Source organism: Hippopotamus amphibius, chromosome 17 (genome assembly GCF_030028045.1).
Source record: "Hippopotamus amphibius kiboko isolate mHipAmp2 chromosome 17, mHipAmp2.hap2, whole genome shotgun sequence".
Classification (NCBI taxonomy): domain Eukaryota; kingdom Metazoa; phylum Chordata; class Mammalia; order Artiodactyla; family Hippopotamidae; genus Hippopotamus; species Hippopotamus amphibius.
In genome coordinates, this window is record NC_080202.1 from 41,813,417 (window position 1) to 41,835,946 (window position 22,530).

A 22,530-nucleotide genomic window follows, 5' to 3' on the forward strand; every position below is an offset into this window, starting at 1 on the left:
TAACCATTAACAAAGCAGGCAAAATTCTACCAATAGGCCTGGCAGGGATTCCTAGGCAGGGAATGAACGGCCGATTGGGGCCAGCATTCGGTTTGTAGTTGCTTGTGGGGTGACTTCCCTTGAGGCCTCATAGCTGGGGCAAGTTCAAAGACCAGGAAGCCGCCCAGGGGTGGAGTACAGAAGGGCAGGGACTTCGCTGAAATGAAAGTGAAAGCAGAGAGCCTGCATGAGAACCAAAAGGAGTGTCTTTCAGGCTCTGCTGGGGAAAACCAAAGCTCTTCAAAGTGCTAGCAAGACTTCAGTCGCGGTGGACTCTGCCTCTTTGTGCCCAGCTCTGAAGCCTCGGCTCTTGCCAACCGGACCCCAGACTATGTTGGTGAGGAGGAGGGTCTTGCGGGTGGGGAGAATCAGAGGAGTGCTCCTCTTGGCCAGGAATCTACAGGTATCTCAGGGCCCGGCAGGCAAGCCTCTCCCTGCCCATCTCTTAGACCTGCTGAAGGTCTGGGAGAGACACATCTGGGATGACCACTCCCCTAGGGGGTTGGTCCCCTGATCCATTGTGTCAGAGACAGTTCTATAACCTGCTTCTCAGGAGATCATGAATTCCTTGTGTGGATGTGCATTTTTTTCTGGAGAAAGAATCCATTGTTTTCATTAGATACTCAAAAGGGTTCTGTGACCCCAAAAAGTTTAAGAATTTTTCACACCTTTATCTCCTGAGATCTTCCTCAACAAATTCCTCCCTTCATATTTCCATCTCAACTTAATATTGGGCTCTCTTCAGGGCGAGGAAGAAGTGTTCCTCTTCTGAGACCTAACTTTCCACCTTTCTGCTGTGGTCCCCACTTTCCCAACCCACGAACACCCCTGCTCGTGCTAGACTAAGCATTCTGCAGGCTGGTCCTCTGTCTCAGGCTGTTCACCCTTGATCCCTGGTGCCTAGCACAGTGTCTGGCATGCAGTAGGCACTCAATAAACAGCTGTTAAGTGAATGAATCTCATCTCCCTAGTTTCTTCAGTCTTTCTCTCCCTGATACTACCCTATCTGTTACAAATATACAGGTCTCTTGCTTGGAAATTTTTCATTTGCTTCTCAAATGTTGAAGAACTCTAGAGCAAGCCTGCCTGGTTCCAAATCCTGGTTCCTCCAATTGTGGGGCCCTGGGCAAGTTATTAGTCTCTCCAAAGTTTACAATCTAAGCCCCGTTCCTTATCTAGAAGGTGGGACTGATAGTAACACTTTCACACAAGAATACCTGCAAGAATTAAACTAAATAATCCCTAAAATACACAGTGAAAACTGAGCACACTACTTGGTACGTACTAAGTGCTCCATAGGTATTCATTATTGTTAGTACTGCCAACCTTTTCAGAACCCCAGTTCCCCAGTTCAGCCCCACCTCACTCCTACCACTCTGCTAATACTGCTCTCTTAAAGGGCCTTTACATATTAAAAAGGAAAGAAGGAAGGTGGGTTCAGGAAACTGTACTTTTTAAAAAATTACCCTAAATTCATTATTGAGAGACAACCTCTATTAATGACATTGTGATGTCTATCTTCCCAGAATTTTTATGCATTTTATGCATTAAGAAATATCCTCATGAATTAAAATGTTTTAAATCAACAGAATAGGGAATGTATTTACAGACAGCTTTATATTTTGCTTTTTTGGATTATTGTGAGCATTCTTCCGTGTTAAATGTTCTTCATTACTGTCTTCTAATTGCTAAATATTCTGTATTTAGCTGCTTCTTGTTGGACACGTAGATTTCTTTTTTCTCCTGTTGTAAACAAGGCTCCAGGAATCATCCTTGTACATGAACTGACCATTTTCTAATGATAAGCAGGACTGTTTTTTGTTGCTCAACCTCAGACATCATCCTCATGCCTCCTGGCGGAAGGCCTGTTAGCAGCACTGGGCACAGCCTTGGGCTCCTCTTCCTAAACGGTGTTCTTCACGCCCTCTCTCCCTCAGGTTTCACGAGCCCCTCCTCTGCATTCTCCTCGGCTGGTTCTTCCTCGTTCCCCTGATCTCTTAGTGTTGGATGCCCCAGGAATCAGCCCTTGGACCTCTACGTGTTGATCTCATTTAATGTTGTGCCTTTAAATATCTCTGCAAGGATAATTCTCAAATTTATACTCATGGCCTGGACCTCTTCCTTAAATGCTACATCAGAAGAGGCAACTGTCAGTCTACGTCTCTACTGGGATGTCAGATAGGCACTTCATCCCTCATATATTCAAAGTAAACCCCGATCTCTTCCACCCAAGGTATTTCCCATCTCAGCAAATGGCTGTCCTTCCCCTCAGTTGCTTAAGCCGAACAGCTTAGTGTCATCACAGACTCTTCCCTTTCTTGCACAACCTACTTACAATCCATAAGCAACTTCAACCAATCTAAACTCTTTTTTTTTCTTTTTTTTCTTTTTTTTTGGTGGCATGCCACGCGGCTTGCAGGATCGTAGTTCCCCGACCAGGGATTGAACCCACCCCCTCTGGAGTGGAAGTGTGGAGTCCTAACCACTGGACCGCCAGGGAATTCCCTCAATATAAACTCTCTTTTGTTTTAAACTTATTTATTTTTGGCTGCATTGGGTCTTCATTGCTGCTCGTGGACTTTAGTTGTGGTGAGCGAGAGCTACTCTTTGTTGAGGTGCACAGGCTTCTCAGTGCAATGGCTTCTCTCGTCGCAGAGTGCGGGCTCAATTGTTGTGGTTTGCAGGGTCTAGAGTGTAGACTCAGTAGTTGTGGTGCACAGGCTTAGTTGCTCTGCAACATGTGGGCTTCCTGGACCAGGGCTTGAACCCATGTCCCCTGCATTGGCAGGCAGATTCTTAACCACTGCATCACCGGGAAAGTACAATCTAAACTTTTTTTTAATATAAATTTTTTAAATTATATTTTTATTTATTTACTTAATTTATTTATTTATCGGCTGCATTGGGTCTTCGATGCTGCATGCGGGCTTTCTTTTCTCTAGTTGTGGTGAGCGGGGGCTACTCTTCATTGTGGTGTGCGGGCTTCTCATTGCGTGGCTTCCCTTGTTGTGGAACACAGGCTCAAGGTGCATGGCTTCAGTAGTTGTGGCACGTGGACTCAGTAGTTTTGGCTCACGGGCTCTAGAGCCCAGGCTCAGTAGTTGTGGCACACGGGCTTAGTTGCTCTGTGGCACGTGGCATCTTCCTGGACCAGGGTTCGTACCTGTGTGCCCTGCATTGGCAGGCAGATTCTCAACCACTGTGCCACCAGGGAAGCCCCAATCTAAACTCTTGACTGCTCCTCACCACCTCCACTGCTACCACCTGATCCAGGCCATCAGCATTGCTCACCTGGACACTGTCATGGCCTCCTAAGTGGTCTCCCTGTTGGTCCCCTTTCCCCACATCTGTCTACCCACACAACAGCCAAATTATCCTGGTAGCATTTAAACCTGCCTGCAGCCTCCCACTTCACTTTCTGTGAAAGGCCCTTCATGGTCCCACTCCATTTCCTCTGTGACTTTATCTCTGACCACTCCCCCCTCACTTGCTCTGCTCCAGCCACATTGGCCTCCTTGCTGTTCCTCAAATACACACAACAAACTCCTACCTCAGGGCCTTTGCACTTGCTGCTCCCTCTGCATAAAACTTTCCCCCACATATAAACACAGCTGACTCATTTATCTCCTTCAAGTACATGATCAAATATCTCAACAAGGCCTACTCTGATCACCCCAGTTAAAACTCTACTCCAGCATTCTCTGTCCTCCCTTCTCTGTCCTCAACACTTATCACTAACATACTGCACATTTTACTTATTTATTGTGTTTATTATCTGGCTCATCCCCTAGAATGTAAACTCCATGGGGAAGTTTTGTCTATTTGGTTCACTACTATATCCCCAGAGTCTAGAACAGGGCCTGGCACATGGTAGGTGCCTGGTAGCTGATCATTGCATGAGTGAATAAGGAAGCAAATTTATTCATTGGCTGTGTTGGGTTTTCATTGCTACACACGGGCTTTCTCTAGTTGCGGAGAGCAGGGGCTACTCTTCATTGTGGTGCGCAGGCTCCTCATTGCAGTGGCTTCTTTTGTTGCGGAGCATGGGCTCTAGGTGCATGGGCTTCAGTAGTTGCAGCACACGGGCTCAATAGTTGTGGCTCACAGGCTCTAGAGCGTAGGCTCAGTAGTTGCGGCCACAGGCTTAATTGCTCTGTGGCATGTGGGATCTTCCTGCAGCAGGGATCGAATCCATGTCCCCTGCATTGGCAGGCAGATTCTTAACCACTGCACCACCTAGGAAGTCCCTGCACTGGATCTTAGTTGCGACACGTGAGATCTTACTTGTGGCACGCAGGATCTTAGTTGTGGTGTGCATGTGGGATCTAGTTCCCCGACCAGGGATTGAACCCAGGCCCCCTGCGTTGGGAGCGAGGAGTCTTACCCACTGGACCACCAGGGAAGTCCCCATGCCTTCTTTTTCTTCTCTGCATTCCTTTATCTTTCCTGACCCCTGACTAAGTATCTTCAAAGATCACATTTTTAAGGGCTCTGTCCCTGAATGAGTTCTTCCATCCTCTTGGTTTCTACCATTACCACACACTGTTCTAACACAGAGTCCTATCCACCAAGCCCTGCCCCTGACACTATGTGTCTTCAGCAGTGTTGGGTTTGACTAACTTTGGCCCATTAGGGGGGTTTTGTTGTTTGTTGTTTGTTTTTGTTTTTCTGGTTTTGGCCACACCATCACGTGGCCTCCAGGATCCCAGTCTCCCAACCAGGGATTGAACCTGGGCCATGGCAGCAAAAGCCCAGAATCCTAACCACTAGGCCACCAGAGAACTCCCCCCATTAGTTAATTTTGATTAATCTCAGGTTCCTCACCTATCAAATGGGGATAATTAAAATACAAAACATTTAACATAGCACTCATCAAATGCCAGGAACTACTTTTCCAAATAAAATTATACATAGGCAGAAATTGCTATTCCCATTTTACAGATGAAGAAACCAAAGCAGACAGAGTTAAATAACTTGCCCATTGTCTTGCAGTAGTCAGAGGAGCTGGATGTAAGCCCCGGAGGTTTGACCCCAGAGTTTGTGCTCTTAACCGTTATATTACACGGCCTCCCAGTACCGCTGTGATGAACACAGATAGCATGAGATTTTATCTTAGGGGTGGTTAGGTTCTAAGCGTGGCAAATAAGGCAGAAGGTTGCATGTAGTCAAATGAACCTCAAATCATTAACTTACCCCCAAGTATCCAGTATTTACAGTTTCAATGAGCTCAATGTAAAATGGATCGCATTTTTTTTTCAGTTGAGCACCGGATGGATACTGGCTTACATTTAAAGACCGAGTTATCATGTTAAGTAAATAAATAGCATGTATAGTTGAATTCAAATAAGTGACTACAATCAGCCTGTGTTGTCCTTAAGAAGTCTGTGATAGAGACGTTTCCATTGGGAGTTGGAAACAGGAGGCAGTTTTGTGATACTTAAGTGGGATGGAGTCCAACTGTGCCTGGCACGTAGCAGGTCCCCAATAACTACTGGCTCTCCTCTCTTGCCTGCTGGGTCAATGACATTATACCAAATCCTTGGACACCCAGGTCTGCAACCTCACTGTTACATCGCTTCTCCAGTCTGTCCCCTCTGTCACCTTAACATGACATCCAGAGTCTGGTGGCTTTTCCTTGTGAGATGTATTCATCTGCATGTGCTCCTTGCGCCCAGTGCCAGAGGCTCAGGTCAGCTCCCGTCGCGTCTGTGAGAATGAGAGCCACAGAGTCCGGGCTTGTTTTCTTCACTCCCCAGTTCCTGCTGCTCCAGTTTATCCTACCATCACTGCCTGCTCTTTTTTTTTTTTTTAAAGTATAGTTGATTTACAATGTTGTGTTAGTTTCAGGTGTACAGTAAAGTGATTCAGTTGTGCATATATATATTCTTTTCAGATTCTTTTCCATTATAGGTTATTGCAAGATGTTAAATATAGTTCCCTGTGCTATACAGTAGGTCCTTGTTGTTTATCTGTTTTCTACAGAGTAGTGTGCATCTGCTAATCCCAAACTGCTAATTTAACCCTCCTCCACCATTTTCCTCTTTAGTAACCATAAGTTTGTTCTCTATGTCTGTGAGTCTGTTTTTGTTTTGTAAATTAATTCATTTGTATCATTTTTTTTTAGATTTCACACATAAATGATACCATATGATATGTCTTTCTTATCTGACTTCACTTAGTATGATAATCTATAGGTCCATCCATTTTGCTGCAAAAGGCATTGTCACTCTTTTTTATGGATGAATAATATTCCATTGTGTGTGTATGTACGTGTGTGTGTATACACACACACATATATATAACATCTTCTTTATCTATCATCTGTTGATGGACACTTGCTTCCATGTCGTGGCTATTGCAAAGAGTGCTGCTGTGAACACTGGGGTGTGTGTATCTTTTCGAATGAGAGTTTTCATCTTTTCTGGATATATGCCCAGGGGCAGGATTGCTGGATCATATGGGTAACTCTATTTCTAGTTTTTTAAAGAGCCTCCATACTGTTTTCCATAGTGGCTGCACCAATTTACATTCCTACCAACAGTGCAGGTAGGAGTTTTCCCTTTTCTCCACACCCTCTCCAGCATTTATTATTTGTAGACTTTTTGATGATGGCCATTCTGACCTGGGGTGAGGTGAAACCTCATTGTAGTTTTGATTTGCATTCTTCTAATAATTAGCAATGTATAGCATCTTTTCATGTGTCTGTTGGCCATCTGTATGTCTTCTTAGAAGAAATGTCTATTTAGGTCTTCTGTCCATTTTTTGATTGGCGAATTGAGCTCTTTTTAAACACTAGGTCCACCATCTTACTCTCTCTTTCAGAAATCTTCACTAGTTTCCCATTTTCCTACTGATAAACTCCCCTGCTTGAATGGGTTTTTTTAAAACTGTATTTATGAAGCTCTTAAAAATAAATTTTTTTATTTATTAAATAAATATAGCATTGCCAATTACTTGATTTTCAAACAATATGTATAATTAGATCAAGATTTAAAGCAGAAGTAAAAAGAGGATGGATTAAGGACTGAGTCCAACTCACAAGTGTATTTTATTTTTCATATTTATTTAAAATCAAGCTATCTTTCTCAAATAAAAATCCAGATTTCTGATTTCCCTTAGAAATGGGGAGATATAGGATACTGAAACCACATTCCATGTGAAAAAAACTTGGCTAGAGCCGAGAAGGGGTTGCCACTTTAGTTGGGACGTGCTGTCTCCAGGATGTCAGAGTCCCCATGTCTCCATATCACACCGCACTGGCTCCTCTGACTCATTGATGTCATACAACTGACCCTGAAAGCCACTGATTATTTGTCACTACTCATTAACCAGCATTATTGGTCAAGCTCTAGTTTTCTTCTGCTTAAAATAGAGTGAACTCACACTGAATTATTCAACGCCCTCTGTAATATGCTCCTGTTCTGTCATTTATTCACTTCATTCATTCACTCACCTCATTCATTCAACACACATTTACTGAATGCCTGTTTTGTGCCAGGGACTCCGCTGAACACTGGGGACACAGAGATGGCCAGGACAGAGTCCCGTCCTCCCCAGTGAGCTCACACTTTGCTGAGCTGACCTTATTTATCAGGCTTCCAACCACAGGGTGAGCTCTCCAAACAAAGGTGCATTTATTCCCATCCCTGGTGTCACTCCCCTGCCCATTTGTCAGCTCTCTCTCTGGACCTGCTCCAAAACACACCCAGCCTGAAAGGCTGCTTGGTACAGTGGAAAGAGTAGCAGTCATGGGACAAGCTGGGAGATGTGGAGTAAATTACTCCCCTACTCTGAGTTTGATTTCTTCACTGTAAAGCACAGATTAAGAGTCCAGAGTCAGACTGCCTAGGGCCAAACGACTTCAGGCAAGTCACTTGAACTCTCTGAGCTACAGTTTCAAAAACAGGAAGAGGGTATTTATCTCATGAGGTTATGGCAAGACATGACATTATCCATGTAAAGGGCTTAGCACATGTTAGCTGATAGTCTTATGACATCTTGCAACTGGAAGCCTCTACTCTTCCTCAAGGCCTGCCTAATTGTGCTAACCCCTTTGGGACGGTCCCTCGTCCAAACTTCCACTGTCCTCCACCATCAGTCGTGTGATCGTACGCTGTCTTGAGTACCATTTGTTTGTTTGTTTTAAATATTATTTATTTTGGCTGCGCTGGGTCTTAGTTGTGGCATGCGGGATCTTCTTTGTGGCATACAGACTCTTAGTTGTGGCATACAGACTCTTAGTTGCGGCATCCATACAGGATCTAGTTCCCTGACCAGGGATGGAACCCAGACACCCTGCATTGGGAACGTGGAGTCTTACCCACTGGACTACCAGGGAAGTCCTTTGATTACCATTTTATACAGGCCTAAGGGCTGGACCCTTGTCTTTCACTGCCCTGTGTCCTGCCCATTACTTCACAGCAGGAGCTTGATCTGTGTTTGTTAAACTCTAGGTCTCCAGGAATGACCCAGCCATGGCTGCTGCAAAGCCTCCTGCCCTTCAGAGTAGCTGAGATGAGGGCAGCCAGGTTGGGCCAGGACAAGCCTAGGGCAGAGCAAAGCAACCGGTTGCGTTGTTCTGGGCTGAGCATTAACTCTGCTCCTGGAGAGTCCAGAATAGCGGTCCCCTTCCCCTGGGTCGTTCATTTTCTGGAAAGGCAGGTAGATTCCTGATTGTTCCCTTCTGCTCCAACAGGCCCTCCACAATCTTCAGGAGAAACAGGCCAAACTAAAGACGAGGCTGCAGGAGCTGCAGGAGCTGAAAAGGAAGCTCAGGGACTCCCCCCAAGACAAGGTAAGCTGTGAGGGGTGTTGTAGAAAGAGCTGGAGAGGTCTTAGTTTCACTCCTGGCTCTGCCATTTCCTTGCTGTGTGACCTCAAGTGTGTTACCTGAACCCTCTGAACCTATTTGCTTCTCTGTAAAGAGCTCCCTACCTCACAGGCTTGTGTGAGGACACACTAAGATTTTATATATAAAGTGCTTGGCCCACATTCATCCACTTATTCATCCAGCTCTTCTTTCAGTATTCATCCCTGGCACTCAGCATCAGTCACACACAATTGCGGGTGTCTTCCTCCTGAGAGGGAGTGGGGAACTCTCCCCACCCTGAAGTCTGCATCAGCCTCTCCTCCCCCACCTCCAGGCCCCATTCCCAGTGCCTGAGACCCCCCTGGTGTTCCGAGGACACGTTCAGCAGGGCAAGGAAATAGCCAAGTCTGTGGTTTCCAACCTGCGAATCTGTTACCCTCTGCCTGGAGGCTCTGCTCTGGTCACCTTTGATGACCCCAATGGTGAGCTCCGGGAAACCTTGGGATGGGGGCTGGGAGGCTTCCTAAGTACTGACCATACTCCCCCACCCAGTGGCCAAGCAGGTGCTGCAGCAAAAGGAGCATGAGATCAACGTGGAAGGGTTCCGACTGCGGGTGCAGGTCCAGCCCTTGGAGGTGCCCATGCTGACCACCATCCAGGTGAGAGAATGGCAGGGCCCTGGGATCTTCAGGGAGCCCCACGCACCTGGGCACAAGGCAGTGGGGCTGTGCCTGGGACGACTCCCTCCTGTCTCCCCCTAGGTGTCCAGCCAGATGAATGACCAGAGAGTGCTGGTCAGTGGGTTTCCTGCCGGGCTCAGGCTAAGTGAGGAGGAGCTGCTGGACAAGCTGGAGATCTTCTTTGGCAAGACCAAGAACGGGGGTGGTGATGTGGAGATGCGGGAACTGCTGCAAGGGGGTGTCATGCTGGGCTTCGCTAAGGATAGCGGTAAGGGCCTTGTCGGTGAGCTGGGAGCAGAGGCGTTAGGCCACGGGGCGGGGGCAGGGGTAGGGGGGAGCCCTTGATGCTGAAGGTCCCCCACTCCCTGTCCCTGCAGTGGCCCAGAACCTGTGCCAGACGGGCCAGTTCACAGTGCCGCTGGGTAAGCAGCAGTTCCCTCTGACAGTCTCTCCCTACGTGAGTGGGAAGATCCAGAAGGCTGAGGTAAGTGGGAAGGTGGAGGATGCGGACTGGGTCGGGTAACCCGTCCACCTGCCAGAAACTTGCCCAAGGAAGGATCACAGACCCGAGACCCCACTGACCTACCGGCTGTCAACCTCTCCAGGCCTCCTGCCTCCTTCCATACTCCAACAGTCGCCACCTGTCCTGACCTCCGCGCTCGACCCCCGACCCCCGAGCCCAACCCGCATGAGCTGTTGCACAGCTCCTGGTTCCTCTTCCAGGTCAGGTCCCAGCTGGTGCCCCACTCGGTGCTGGTGCTCGACATTCCCGACGTCCTGGATGGCCCCGAGCTACAAGACATCCTGGAGATCCACTTCCAGAAGCCCACCCGTGGGGGCGGGGAGGTGGAAGCCGTGACAGTCATGCCCCCAGGACAGCAGGGCCTGGCGGTCTTCACTGCCACCTCGGGCTAGGAGCCCGCCCTGCTCATCGCCCCCGCCCCTCCGCCAAGGTTCTCAAACCCGGCTGGGTTGGACGCACGTACAGGAGAGAGAGAGACCCTGCTGGTCAACGGCAGCAGGGACTATGCGTTGTGCAACGCTGCCCGAGAACAGTAAAAGGCCTGCATGGCATGATCTTCTTCCTCATTTCGTTTCATAAAAGGAAACTTGACCAGGGCATGGAAGCAGGCTGGGGGCGGGGGCAACCCTAGCCTTCCACTAGCAGCACTGGCTTTCCACACGCTCACTTTCCCCTCCACTATCAGAGGCAACATCCAGGACCCAGGGTTTGGCTTTTTATTGACACAAACACAAAGGCAGCTTCGGTAACGGGGTGGGTGCACAAAAGCTAAAATCTCACTTCACACACTCAGGCCTCATACAGGTGATGAGGAGGCTGAGCCCCTCGCCCGCCTCCCATTGGCAACGGCTCGGGCAAACACCCACCCTAACTCCAGACCCAAGGGCAGAGGGACGTACATCCCTAGCCCCAGGAAGTCCCCACTTTGGTTCCAGTGGCCCAGGTCCTAAACCCCTGCTTTGACCCCCTGTTCCTTCTCCCCACCCATGTAAACAAAGTTGGGGGCTGAGTTTGAAAAGCTGCCTCCCTGCTCTGAGGAGACAGAGGGCCTCCCTTGACTACATGGGGAATGTGCTTTGATTTTTACTTTGGTCCCAGAACAAGAGACAGATGGCATCGCCTCTCAGAGCTCTGGCTGGTAAATGCCACACTTAGCTGCAAGACTGAGAAAGCTTCCCCGCCTCTTTCTCCTCAAACACCATAGAGAAGCGACAGCCCCAGAGACAGGATGTGGCACAGACCCCAGGAGGCTAGGGGCTGGCCCCCCACCCACCGGCACACACACAGATTTTTGGCAGTGTTGTGGGACGGGGGAGCCGTGAAACCCCAGCTCCAGTGGAACAAGGAAGGCACCGGGGAGGACGGGGAGGGGAGGTGTGAGGGGGCACCCCTACCTACACAAGCAAGGTTTCCATTGCTAAGGCACTGCGAACTCAGCGAAGGGCGAGGGGCTCCGTGTCCCTCCCACGACGTGATGACCTAGGGGAGCAGGTGTGACTCCCTCTCCTGCTGGAAGAGGCACCGCTGCTTGAGAGTGGCAGAACACCTGGAGGTGGGAGAAGCCCGACTGTGCTCGAGGAATTGGGGACAAGAGGACAGAGGCCTTACGACAAGGCGGGCGCTGGCTGGCCCGGGCTGAAGGGACACTAGGGCGACACAGGGACATGCTGGATTCACACAGATTGGCCCCGTATCCTGAGATGACATTTCTGTTCTTTGGGGAGGCGTGGGGCAGGGGCAGGAGGGGCGATGAGGCAGAGGCGGAAGCACACGGAACAGGATGGGAAGGGACTGGCTAACCTTGGCACAAAAGCAGCACAGCGGGGCCCGGGGGAAAGGTGGGGGCAGGAAGCGGCCGGCCTCCCCTTGACCCTCCCTGTCCCCTTGGCAGGGCCCAGACATCCAAGTGGTCACTTCCCAGCCTCTTCAGAGGGCAGGAAGGGGGGAGGGGGAAGCCCTGACTAAAGAGAAAGAACAGGGCAGGGGAGAGGTCATTGCCGTGGAGACCCTGGGGGGAAAGAGGGCAGCGCATTGTGGTAGAGGATGAACCACGAGGGTCTGGTGGCCAACAGCACATGGCTTCCCAGCTTTTCTCTTCCCGGGGCCCTGAGGGTCTCCCAGCCCCCTGCCTAGTTCTCCTTCTCCGGCCCAGGCACCAGGAGGACTTTGCCCACGTTCCTCTTCTCCTGCATCTGCCTCATGGCATCCGCCACCTGGAGAAGAAGACAAGACTCTGCTCCCAGTGCCATTCGGCCCCTCAAGGGAGCTGACCTAAAGGAGTCAGCCCTCCTCCTCCCAGGACGTCTCCCCTAGGGACCCTAGCCTTCATGGGTCCTACCCAGGTCCTCCCTGCAGAGCCACCACACTCACCTTCTCGAAGGGCCACACGGAGTCAATATGGGGTTTGATGTGGCCCTGGTTGTACAGAGCTATGAGGCGGGTCACCACACTGCCCACCAGCTCCACCTCGCCCTCCAGGTAACCCAGGTGGTAGCCGCACACAGCTCGGTTGGCCGGCAGCAGCTGCAGAGCTGTCACACTGAACTGATTCCACCATGTGCGCGCCAGGGCCATCAGGTTCCGCTTGGGGCCCGTTAGCAAGTTTGCCATTCCTGAGGGACGAGGAGACACAGCCTGTGAATCCAGGTGCCAGGCACACCCCTGTGCGTCTGGATCCACGCTCATCTGCCCCCTGCAGGCCCCTAGCAATTATCCACACAGCTCCTGGGAGTGACAGGAGAACCGCCCACTTGCTGGCTACCCGGCCCAGACGGACTCCAGTTGACTCAAAGATTGCTCTAATCTTTACATATTTGTTTCTTTTTGGTGTGAAGGAGTTTTTGAAATGGAAATGCAGCTTGCCCAAGAAGCCCAGGAGGTAGGACAGAGGAAAGCAGCCTGGTTGATATTGCATCTGGAATAATCCCCAAACAAGAACACAGAAAGAACACAGAATTTGCTATGATTCATGAAAGACAAAGGACAGTGGCTGCACCCGGGAGTCAGCAATCTGAATGCAATATCCAGGACCATCCTAACCGGGATGCTTTCTATAGAGCGCCGGAGTCTCTGTCCCTTCTGCATTCAAAAGCCCCGGGCCTCTATACCCCGCCCCTCAGACCCACCCTGCTTCCCCAACTGCCCCTCCATCCCCGGCCCACTAACTCACCATAAGTGACTACTTTGCCCATGGGTTTCAGGAGGTTGTAGCCCTTGGCAGTATCTGACCCACCCAGGGGGTCCATGACGATGTCCACTCCTGTCACAGAGCAGGGGGCCCAGGAACAGCATTAGGATCCAAGGACCTGGAGACCCCCTCCCTGTCCCATGCCATCCTACCGCTTCCCATTCCCTGACCCCACCTTTGGGAGAGATCTTCTTGATCTCCTCTACATAGTCAGTTGTGTGGTAGTCGATGGGGTGTGTGACTCCGTTCTCCTTCAGCACCTCATGCTTGCTGGCTGAGGCCGTTCCGAACACCGTCACATTCTCCACTGTGCGGCACAGCTGCACAGCAGCCATGCCCACACCCCCTAAAGCCAGACACTTTCATAAGGAGGGGACAGAGTCATCCAGCCACCACTCTCTTTTCTCAGCTCTCAAGGATCCAGCCCATCACCTTCATTTTGCCTGGGCTTATCTTGAGTCTTTCTCCCATCATCCCATGTCTAATTTCCAAGACTGAGAATTGGAGGGAGGATGGCTGGCAAGAAGGGGGTGCTGGGCAAGGGCACGTTGCTATGGATAGCACACCAGGCTGGACCTGGTGCCTGAATGTTACCACGGCAACAACACTGCAGAGGCCTCTGGGCACCATAGGCCGAGGCAGCCAGTGTTGCCATGACAACAGCCCAGACATGCAGCAGGGAAGGGGCCTGGAAGGATATCTGGGTGGGGTAAGGAAAAGGGGATAAATGGAGGGTGCCTGTCACCTGCAGCCATGTGTACCAAGACGCTGTGGCCAGCCCGTAGGTTGCCAAAGTCAAAGAGGACCATGTAGGCTGTGATATAATTAACCAGCAAGGCAGCAGCTTCTTCAAAGGTCATGGCCTCAGGCATTAGGAAGGTCTGGGCTGAAGGCACAGTCACCTCCTCCTGCCACATGCCTGACCGGATCAACACCATCACCCGGTCCCCTACCTTGAAGAATGGAAAAAGAAACTGAATCATTTTGCTGTACAGCAGAAAGTAACACAACATTGTAAATCAACTATACTTCAATTACAAAAAAAAGAACGGAAAAAGAGCATCCTTCATTCACTCATTCATTTACCCAGTCATTCAATTTATGACCTTCCACTATGCATAAGGCCCTCTTCCTGGCAATGAAGCAACAGTACAAGCAGCCAGCAGTACTCATGGTAATGGTTATAATAATAACAATAGTAATAATAATAGTATCATTAAAAAGAGTAGCAACTTACCTTTATTGACTGCCTACCAACAATAGGCCAGGCCCTACTGTAAGTGCTCTATATATAAACACTCAATCTTCACATCAGTCCGCTAGGGAAGATACTATCCTTATCTTCGTTTTATAGATCTTACGCTTTACTATTGTGCAAGATCCCTGAATGCAAGAAGCTGACAGTTAGGGCAGCATGAAATATTGGTGAAGAGAGCAAACTGCTTTGGTTTAAAAAAAAAGGGGGGGGCTCCACTGTTTACTGACAGTATGACCTTGTGCAAATAAAAATTATCTAACTTTTTTGAACCCCCGTTTTCCTATCTGCAAAATAGGGCAAGTTAGTGAGGATTAAGTGGCAAAAAAATCACTCAGTGATTTTTAGCCTAATGTCTGGCTCATAGTAAGAACTTCGTAGTGTTAGCTAAGGATAAGGACAGCAATGATGACAATATCAGAAGCAAGGAGGGGAGGTCACCAATCCAGTAACTGAAGGCAGAGGGCAGCATGCAGGAAGGGCCATACCAAAGCACAGGTAAAGGTCTCTGAGCAGTTAGGGCTGAGTGCAGTCACCTCTGGAGAAGTATCTGAGCCAGCACTGGGGGCTCAGAAAGGAGCTTCACCCAGAGACTGGGGGGAGGACTGATGGACAGGAGAGCCACACAATCCCACCTACCAGGAAAAGGCATCCCCCTCCCCTTCCCCACGCCCTCAGCCACCTGCAGGAGAGCCTCCTTGCAGGTGGAAAGGGAGCAAAGAAAACAGAACCTTCCCCTCCAGTTGAACAACTGGGCTAAAGGGGAGGACAGGGGAAAGGGGGCAGTCTCTGGAGGATGGCCCCTCGTGGTTCTCTGAAGAGCACGGAGAGGGAGGTGTGGGTGCTATTCCGGGACAATCTGAGTCTGTCTTGGTCCCTGCCAGGAATGATGGGAATTCTGTATATTAACAAGACTTGGGATCGATGGGGCAGGGGGATGGAACTCCCACACATACCCTTTTTCATGTCCTCAAGCCCCACACTCCACTGAGGAGGAGTACTGACGGCATTCTAGGATCTTTCTCTGCAAGCACTGGCCTGAGATGAGGTCTGGGGAATGGAAGCATCCCACCCCAGGACTCAGGAAGAGCGGACTCAGAAACAACCCTGGAGAGCTGGGAAAAGGGCAGTGTGGTCAGTCCAGGTAGTGGCCAGTCCCAGATCTGGCCCAGGACAAGATCCACTTACCCAGGCTAATGCTAACCCCTTAGCCCACTATAGGGCAGGCCCATGACCCCTCCCCAGCCCAGCTATCAGGAGGCGGGGAGGGCTCTCCCCTCAGAATCCAGCCTCTTACATCAGATTCTTACCCTGGACAGGATATCCTGTATTTACGGAGCGGAAAGTGTGGGGAGAAGTTAGGTGGTTGGCCTTCAGCAGTAATATGAACTACAACTCCCCCGGCCAAAAAAAAAAAAAAAAATTCCTCTTAGCACCTTCTCAGAGTAGGATTATTTAGAAGTCAGTGGAAAGGGTGGGGCCAGAGCTGACTCCAGGGAGAAGCCCTTTAAAGCACGCCTGTACAATAAATCCAAAAATTCCAGCTCTGGGATCTGGGACTCGCAGGTCTGGCAAGATGAAGTCTGCATTTGATAAGCCTCTCTTGCACGGGCCTGATTTGAAAAGAAACCCCTAAACAAATGACGTGCAAAGGCCTCACCCCAAGTCTCTCAAAAAGTTGGTCATTTGGAACTCTCCAGTGTCTGGGGTTGAGGCCAAGATTAATGATAAACAAAAAAGGAGACACAGACTGGCAGAGCTGGGCCAACCTGCTCACGGTGCCACACCCCCCCTCCCCAGTCCAAATGGGCACCTGCCCGCTTTCTAAGGAGCGGGTCCTCTACAAGTAAAGCAGAGGCAGGTTCCACCCAAAGCTCCCAGGGGCAGCCCGGGGTCCTGGTGCGCCGGCTGAGTCACCGGAGGAGGAGATACTGCAGTCCCTGGGGACAGAGAACCCAAGACAAAGATCCAGATACTCAACCTCGTCCCCCCGACCCTGCGTTCAGACTGGCAGTGTGAGGCCGGTGCGCGGGAAGGAGGGTGGCTGACTCCCTCTCCTCCATGATGGGCGTGCCCGTCTCTACGGCCCTGCTCTGGGAGGGGCCACCTCACACCCCCACAGACCACGGGGCTGCATGTGACCAGGGCTCTGGCACGGCCCTGCGCCCCCGCCCAACCCCGACTACATAGCTCTTCGAGCTCCCTCGGGGGAAAAAGGCACTAACCGTCACTTACAGTCACAGACCACAATTACCCGCAGAATGTTTAGCGGGCAGGGGTACAGGATGGGTTGTACCGGTGGTGGGAGGGGGGCCGTAAAGGTCATTGTGCGCATGCGCATCAGCTCCTTATTGTTTCCACACCCACCCAGCACCACCACCGCTCCTGGGCGGCGGCCACAATTAAAATATTTGGTGAGGGGGCTATAACTCCACCTCAACCCCCCACCCCCAAATGTAAATCCAGCCCTCCAGGAGCCTCAGAGCACAGGCTCCTATCCTTTGCCCTCCTTGCCCGTCTACTCGGGTTCGTGCCAGTTTCCCCCGCTCCGCCACACCTCTGGCGCCCGCCCACTCGTGCCCCACTGCCCCGTGGCCGGCGCGGCCCCTCCCTGCCCTGCCCTGGCCGGCACTGGCCCGCTCACCTTGCGGTCGTTTACTCCCTCTCCCACAGCGATCACCACGCCCGCGCCCTCCATGCCGGGAGTGAGGGGCAGCGGCGGCAGCCGGTCGTACAGCCCCTGCCGGGCCATAAGGTCGGCGAAGTTGAGCCCGCAGGCCTTGACGCGCAGCGTCAGCTGGCCGGTCCCGGGGGCCGGGGGCGCGGCCGGCCGGGTCTGCAGTTTCACCTTGTCGTAGCCGCCGAAGCCGGTGAGCACCAGGCAGCGCAGCGGCGGCGGAGAAGGGGCGGCGGGCCCCTCGGAGGCCGCGGGTGGCTGGGCGTCGCCGGCTGCGTCCGCCTTCGGAAGCTGCGAAGGGGCATCTTCTCCTGCCCCAGCCTCGGCTGCCGCCACCACGGTGGCCGCCTCGGCTACCTCTCTCTCGGCGGACATGGCTGGGACTCCCGACGTACGTACACAGCTGGGCCGAGAGTGCACCGCTGGGGAAGGCGGGGCGCGAGTCGGGACTTGAGGAGGCTGCGGACTCGGAGAGGGCGGGGCGGGCCTCCGGAATGGGGGCGGGGCCTCGAGCGTGGACTTAAAGGGCCAGGACCGCGGGGCGGGTGTGGCGGGAGCGCGGGAAGTGGAGAGGAGGAGCTTATGGGTGCGGAACCAGGCGAGGCCGGTCTTGGGATCGTGAAGACTGCGAGTTAATTTACTTATTTATTCATAAGTTAAAAATATATTAAGGGGTAGTCTGAAGGACGAGCCCCAAATCTGAGCTTACATCAGATGTGGGGAGCCAGCCACCTGTGGAGCGGAACCCAACCGAGTTGTTCCTCTGACACTACCCATACGTGACCCATTCTTTGTGGTCTTGCAGTGGCAAACGTGGAGCGGGGTGACCGAGCCATCTGACTTTGTTAAAGCTCCGCGCCTCAATTGTCCCTTCTGTAAAATGGTGATGATGTTGCTTGCTCTAGTTATCTTTACAGGGTAAAGTTAAAATTAAATCGAGTATCCTCTATTTAAAGAAGCGCTTTTAAAGGGTAAAATATGCCACGCAAATGCAAAACAGAGGTTTGATTATTGTTAGACTCCGAATCAAGCCTGAAATGACTTTAGAGCTTGTCTCTGGCTCCAGCAGGGCTGTCACCCTGGACTGTTCTATCTTCCTCTTCTTTCTCCCGTCTCCGTCTCCCCGAAGCATCCACCAGAGGACGCAGCTTCCCCAAAACTCCCACCCTGAGCTTGGCTGGAGAAACTCAGTCCACGCTTCCCTGCTAGTCCGGGCCCACGGTTAAATCACCGCAGCCCCAGACCAGGCCGTCCGTTGCCAAGGGAACGGAAAGCCATGACGTCACCATTGCCCGGGTGGGTGTGCTGGAGTCCTTGCCCAGACAGCCCCAAGACTCCCTGCTGGGACTTGAGAGCGGAGGAGGGAGACCGAACCGAAAAGACTCCCTTTTCCCCCCTACCTTCTCGCGCCCCCTTCTGTTCAGAAAGTGGATGGCTGCCCCCGCGCTTGTCCGCACTGGCACACCGGCGTTCACGCGTGGGCACGCAGAAGGCCCAAGCCTCGCGCCTGTGCAGCTCCCACCCTAGCCCTCAGAACTTCCCACGAACACCGCCCCGCCCCCATCCCCAAGGAAGTCAAGTCAGTCACATAACCCGGTTCAGCCCGTCCCAAACCCGCAGGGGCCCCTTAGGCCACACGGTAGAACCCTACTCCCGGGTCCCAGTTTCACGCGGGCCCCGCCCCTCTCCTCTGGGCCCCGCCCCCGGCAGCGTGGGCGGGAGGCGGGGCCGGGGGCGCGGCCGCCGGGCTGGGGGCGGGGCGGATGGGGGGGGGGCCGCGGCCCCGGGCGGGGGCTCGGCGCGGGCCCGAGAGATGCCGGTGTCGGCGGCCCGAGCGGCTGCAGCTGCAGCTGCAGCGGCGGGGGAGGCGGCGGCGGAGCCCGGGAGGGGGGCTGCGCGGGGGGCCGGCGCGTAGCCGGGACTATGGAGGGGCAGAGCGGCCGCTGCAAGATCGTGGTGGTGGGGGACGCTGAGTGCGGCAAGACGGCGCTGCTGCAGGTGTTCGCCAAGGACGCCTACCCCGGGGTGAGAAACCGGCGTCCCGGGAGGGGGGCGCTGAGGCCGCGGGGGTGGGTGACTGGGGCCTGGGAGACTGACTGCAATGGGCGCTAGGATAACCAGAGATCAGAAAGAGGGGCTTGGAGGACTGGGGAGAGCGTTGGGATTTCTGAAAGCACTGCAGAGGTTTGGGGTGGGAGGAATTGGGGAGCAGGGTGAGATGAATGGGGTTTGGGAGAACCCAAGGGGGCGCTAGGGGAATGTCGGGGGTCCTGGGCATTGGAGAGGGGAAGAACTAGGGCCTGAAAGGACCAAGAGGGGGTCCGGGAGCCTAGCAGAGATTCCGCTGAGGCAGCCGCTCCGGGGATCTCCCCTTTGCCCAACACCGGACCAACTTGTGTCCTGGGGCTGGGCTGCACGGGGTGTGGGAATGAGGGGGGCATTTGCCTGGGGTGAGGACTGAAGGATCTCATCTTGACCCATTCGTGTCTACAGAGTTATGTCCCCACCGTGTTTGAGAACTACACTGCGAGCTTTGAGATCGACAAGCGCCGCATTGAGCTCAACATGTGGGACACTTCAGGTAGCCAAGTCCCTCGGGGTCACCCTGACTTCTGAGGACACCACCCTAATCCCTCCCTGGGCTAGACCCTTAGGCTCCAGGTCAACCCAGCTCATCCATCCAGTTCTAGGAGAAAGGAAAATCAAATTTCTGCTTAAAGCCAGGGAAACTGAGGCAGAGCTTTCAGAGACACACAGAAACCTTGTCCTGAAGGAGAAAGCCCAGTATCCCATCCCCTCAGCTGGATTCTGTGTACCTGGGAAAGTTAGGAAGAAATGGCTTTTATTTTGGAAAATGTTTCTTAGGAGATACGGCTGGGTTTAGGAAAGACATTTAGAATTTCTTGGGGGGACAGGAAACTGTTTCTCTAGACGGAACTATAGAAATCTGAGATCAAGTCCTCGGAGGGTGCGAGGGCTCTGCCTCTGCCCCTTCCCCTCCTCCAAAAAGAGAGGGGGTTTTTGTTTTGTTTTAAATTTTTACTTGGCTCCCCTGAGAGCTTTAGAAGATGTCTGTCAAAGCCCAGAAAGCACATGCAAAATCTTGTGAGAATGTTAAGCGATTTCATGAACTTCTCAAAGACTCAGAAAAGATTAAGAATGATTACTTTTAGAGAACCCCCTAGGGAAGTGGAGAGCTATTTTCTGCCATCTAACCTCCCCTCTGTCTTCTCCCCTCCTTGGAGAAACACAGACTCCTTGGTGGGTATTAATACCTGCTCTTTTGCATTTTCTGCGCAGAATCCCATGACCAGGATTGCTAAGGTCTCCCATTCCCTTCCAGGCCTTCCGCACACTCAGGACCCTCATCTGTCCCCTTCCTCCCTGTCTTCTCTCAGGTTCCTCTTACTATGATAACGTCCGGCCTCTGGCCTATCCTGATTCGGATGCTGTGCTCATCTGCTTTGACATTAGCCGACCAGAAACACTGGACAGTGTCCTCAAGAAGGTGGGAGCCTAGGGAAGCAGGACAGCCAGACTGAGGGGGACCAGAAAACACATGGGCCAGGACGAGGGAGTTACAGCTGAGCATGGCCATCAGGGAAAGTCTGTGTGAAGCTCTCACCCTTCCCCATCCCCCACCGACTTCCTGGAAATCAGTCCTCAGAGCTGGATATCACATCTGGGGGAGATGGGGGACAATAGGGGGAATACTCGAGGGATTTCTTGTCCACCCTCCCCATCTCCTTGGGTGTGGGAGACCCAGATGGAGGGGATGGGAATGCTGTTGCTGGAGCTTGGGGAAAGCCCTGTGGTCTCCTCTCCAGGCCCCTATTTCCATGAGAAAAGCCCATGATGAATGGAGAGAAGTCAGCTAAGGCAGCCCCAGTTCCCGGTGAGGGGAAGGGAGGGCAGGATTGGTCTGTTCCCAGGAGCAGATTTGGGAAAGAGGGTGGGAATGGGAAGGTTCCAGGCTGGCAGACCCTTCATGGCCACTGAGGTAGAAGCAGGACCCCACCCCTGCCCCCTCCTCCCTTCCCTTCTCCCGCACCCCTTTCTGCTTTCCGCCAAAGCCCACCACTCTCACCTCCTTGCTTACGTGGGAGAGCCCAGAGGTGTGCGTGGTTTCTGCATGCTGTGAGCAAGGATTCACCCTGTGCCACCTTCTACCCCTGCATAACTCTGTTTTCTTCCTCTGAATAGTGGCAAGGGGAGACACAGGAGTTTTGCCCCAATGCCAAGGTTGTGCTGGTTGGCTGTAAACTAGACATGCGGACCGACCTGGCCACACTGAGAGAGCTGTCCAAGCAGAGGCTTATCCCTGTTACACATGAGCAGGTGGGACCCTTGATCTCTGACCTAGCCCCAGCCTAGACTTCTCACCTCTGTTCCTCTCAGCCTCTGATTTGAAAACACCCTATTTGGCTAATCCCTCACCCTGGCCTCTGACCTGATACCTTGACCCCCCTGCCCTCAGCTTCCCTGCCCCTTGCTGAACTGCAGGCCAAGCCCGCATAACCCTCTCCACTCACTCCATCCTTCCAGGGCACCGTGCTGGCCAAGCAGGTGGGGGCCGTGTCCTACGTGGAGTGCTCCTCCCGCTCCTCTGAGCGCAGCGTCAGAGATGTCTTCCACGTGGCCACAGTGGCCTCCCTCGGCCGGGGCCATAGGCAGCTGCGCCGTACTGACTCACGCCGGGGACTTCAGCGATCCACTCCGCTGGCAGGACGGCCGGACCGGGGGAACGGGAATGGGACTGGGAACGAGGGCGAGATACACAAGGATAGAGCCAAGAGCTGCAACCTCATGTGAGGGGACCCCTGGGGCAGAGTGTGAGGAGGGGATGTGTAGGGCTCAGTTGTCCCCCTGCTGGCCCCCAGCTTCCTGACCTCCTGACTCTGGCTGGGACTTCAGGGCGGGCGAGTGAGCAGTTCTGGGCAGGGGAGCTGGAGGCAGAAGGTGCCACCGTTCCCCACATCCTCATTCCGCTCCTCTCCAAGGCAAGTTGAGGGAACTGGCAGAGCAGGCATGTGGGCTGGGAGCTGGGATGGGGCCAGGGGGTTGGGGGAAGCTGGCATCAAGCAGTGACCTTGGTTAAGTCTCAGTATCTGAAGGGTGCCTTCCCTCTCCACCTCCAGTCCCCATATCCTAGTCCTGGCTTCCTTCCTTAAGGAAAATGTCCATTCTCTGAACTTCCTCTCCTCTCACTTCTACAGCTGTTCTCACTCATCCTAACCTCCAGGCAACATGCACTAAATTAAAAAGCAAGTTGAGAAGCCTCTCCCCAGATACCCACCAGTCCTAGCTCCCTCCCTCCCTTCCCCCAACAGTCCCCAAATAAAGCCCATGTCCATGGAAAA

General features: G+C 52.6%; 3 protein-coding genes across 4 annotated transcripts; 2 read left to right on the plus strand and 1 right to left on the minus strand.

Moving 5' to 3' along the window:
* Nucleotides 1-186: 186 nt before the first annotated feature.
* On the plus strand, nt 187-10,602 carry IFI35 (interferon induced protein 35). Its single transcript, XM_057715291.1, has 7 exons — nt 187-376; nt 8,735-8,833; nt 9,183-9,330; nt 9,401-9,507; nt 9,610-9,796; nt 9,906-10,012; nt 10,252-10,602. Exons 1-7 carry the CDS (start codon nt 227-229, stop codon nt 10,441-10,443), a joined length of 990 nt encoding a protein of 329 aa, XP_057571274.1. The 5' UTR covers nt 187-226; the 3' UTR covers nt 10,444-10,602.
* A 151-nt stretch (nt 10,603-10,753) lies between these two features.
* On the minus strand, nt 10,754-17,630 carry VAT1 (vesicle amine transport 1). 2 transcript variants are annotated; one of them, XM_057715289.1, is made up of 6 exons: nt 17,138-17,628; nt 13,984-14,191; nt 13,414-13,584; nt 13,221-13,310; nt 12,422-12,663; nt 10,754-12,264 (listed from the first exon to the last, which is right to left on the minus strand). In XM_057715289.1, the coding sequence occupies exons 1-6, from the start codon at nt 17,543-17,545 to the stop codon at nt 12,181-12,183; spliced, it is 1,203 nt and encodes a 400-aa protein (XP_057571272.1). In that variant the 5' UTR covers nt 17,546-17,628; the 3' UTR covers nt 10,754-12,180. The 2 variants fall into 2 exon arrangements, with proteins under 2 accessions (XP_057571272.1, XP_057571273.1); XM_057715290.1 differs by lacking the exon at nt 13,221-13,310 and having other exon boundaries at nt 17,138-17,630.
* Nucleotides 17,631-18,938: 1,308 nt separating this feature from the next.
* RND2 (Rho family GTPase 2) lies at nt 18,939-22,530 on the plus strand. Its single transcript, XM_057715971.1, has 5 exons — nt 18,939-19,195; nt 19,664-19,751; nt 20,569-20,678; nt 21,374-21,508; nt 21,716-22,530. The coding sequence occupies exons 1-5, from the start codon at nt 19,094-19,096 to the stop codon at nt 21,980-21,982; spliced, it is 702 nt and encodes a 233-aa protein (XP_057571954.1). The 5' UTR covers nt 18,939-19,093; the 3' UTR covers nt 21,983-22,530.

What these genes read in the sequence shown, in the direction of transcription:
- IFI35 (XM_057715291.1), top strand. Translation starts at nt 227, where the DNA reads ATGAGAACCAAAAGGAGTGTCTTTCAGGCTCTGCTGGGGAAAACCAAA. An exon ending in GGGACTCCCCCCAAGACAAG is followed by an intron (nt 8,834 to 9,182) that starts GTAAGCTGTGAG and finishes CCCCACCTCCAG; the next exon opens with GCCCCATTCCCAGTGCCTGA. An exon ending in GGAAGATCCAGAAGGCTGAG is followed by an intron (nt 10,013 to 10,251) that starts GTAAGTGGGAAG and finishes TTCCTCTTCCAG; the next exon opens with GTCAGGTCCCAGCTGGTGCC.
- VAT1 (XM_057715289.1), bottom strand. Translation starts at nt 17,545, where the DNA reads ATGTCCGCCGAGAGAGAGGTAGCCGAGGCGGCCACCGTGGTGGCGGCA. An exon ending in GGGCAAAGTAGTCACTTATG is followed by an intron (nt 12,664 to 13,220) that starts GTGAGTTAGTGG and finishes CTCGTCCCTCAG; the next exon opens with GAATGGCAAACTTGCTAACG. An exon ending in CCGTGTGGCCCTTCGAGAAG is followed by an intron (nt 12,265 to 12,421) that starts GTGAGTGTGGTG and finishes CTTCTTCTCCAG; the next exon opens with GTGGCGGATGCCATGAGGCA.
- RND2 (XM_057715971.1), top strand. Translation starts at nt 19,094, where the DNA reads ATGGAGGGGCAGAGCGGCCGCTGCAAGATCGTGGTGGTGGGGGACGCT. An exon ending in TGGACAGTGTCCTCAAGAAG is followed by an intron (nt 20,679 to 21,373) that starts GTGGGAGCCTAG and finishes TCCTCTGAATAG; the next exon opens with TGGCAAGGGGAGACACAGGA. An exon ending in TCCCTGTTACACATGAGCAG is followed by an intron (nt 21,509 to 21,715) that starts GTGGGACCCTTG and finishes CCATCCTTCCAG; the next exon opens with GGCACCGTGCTGGCCAAGCA.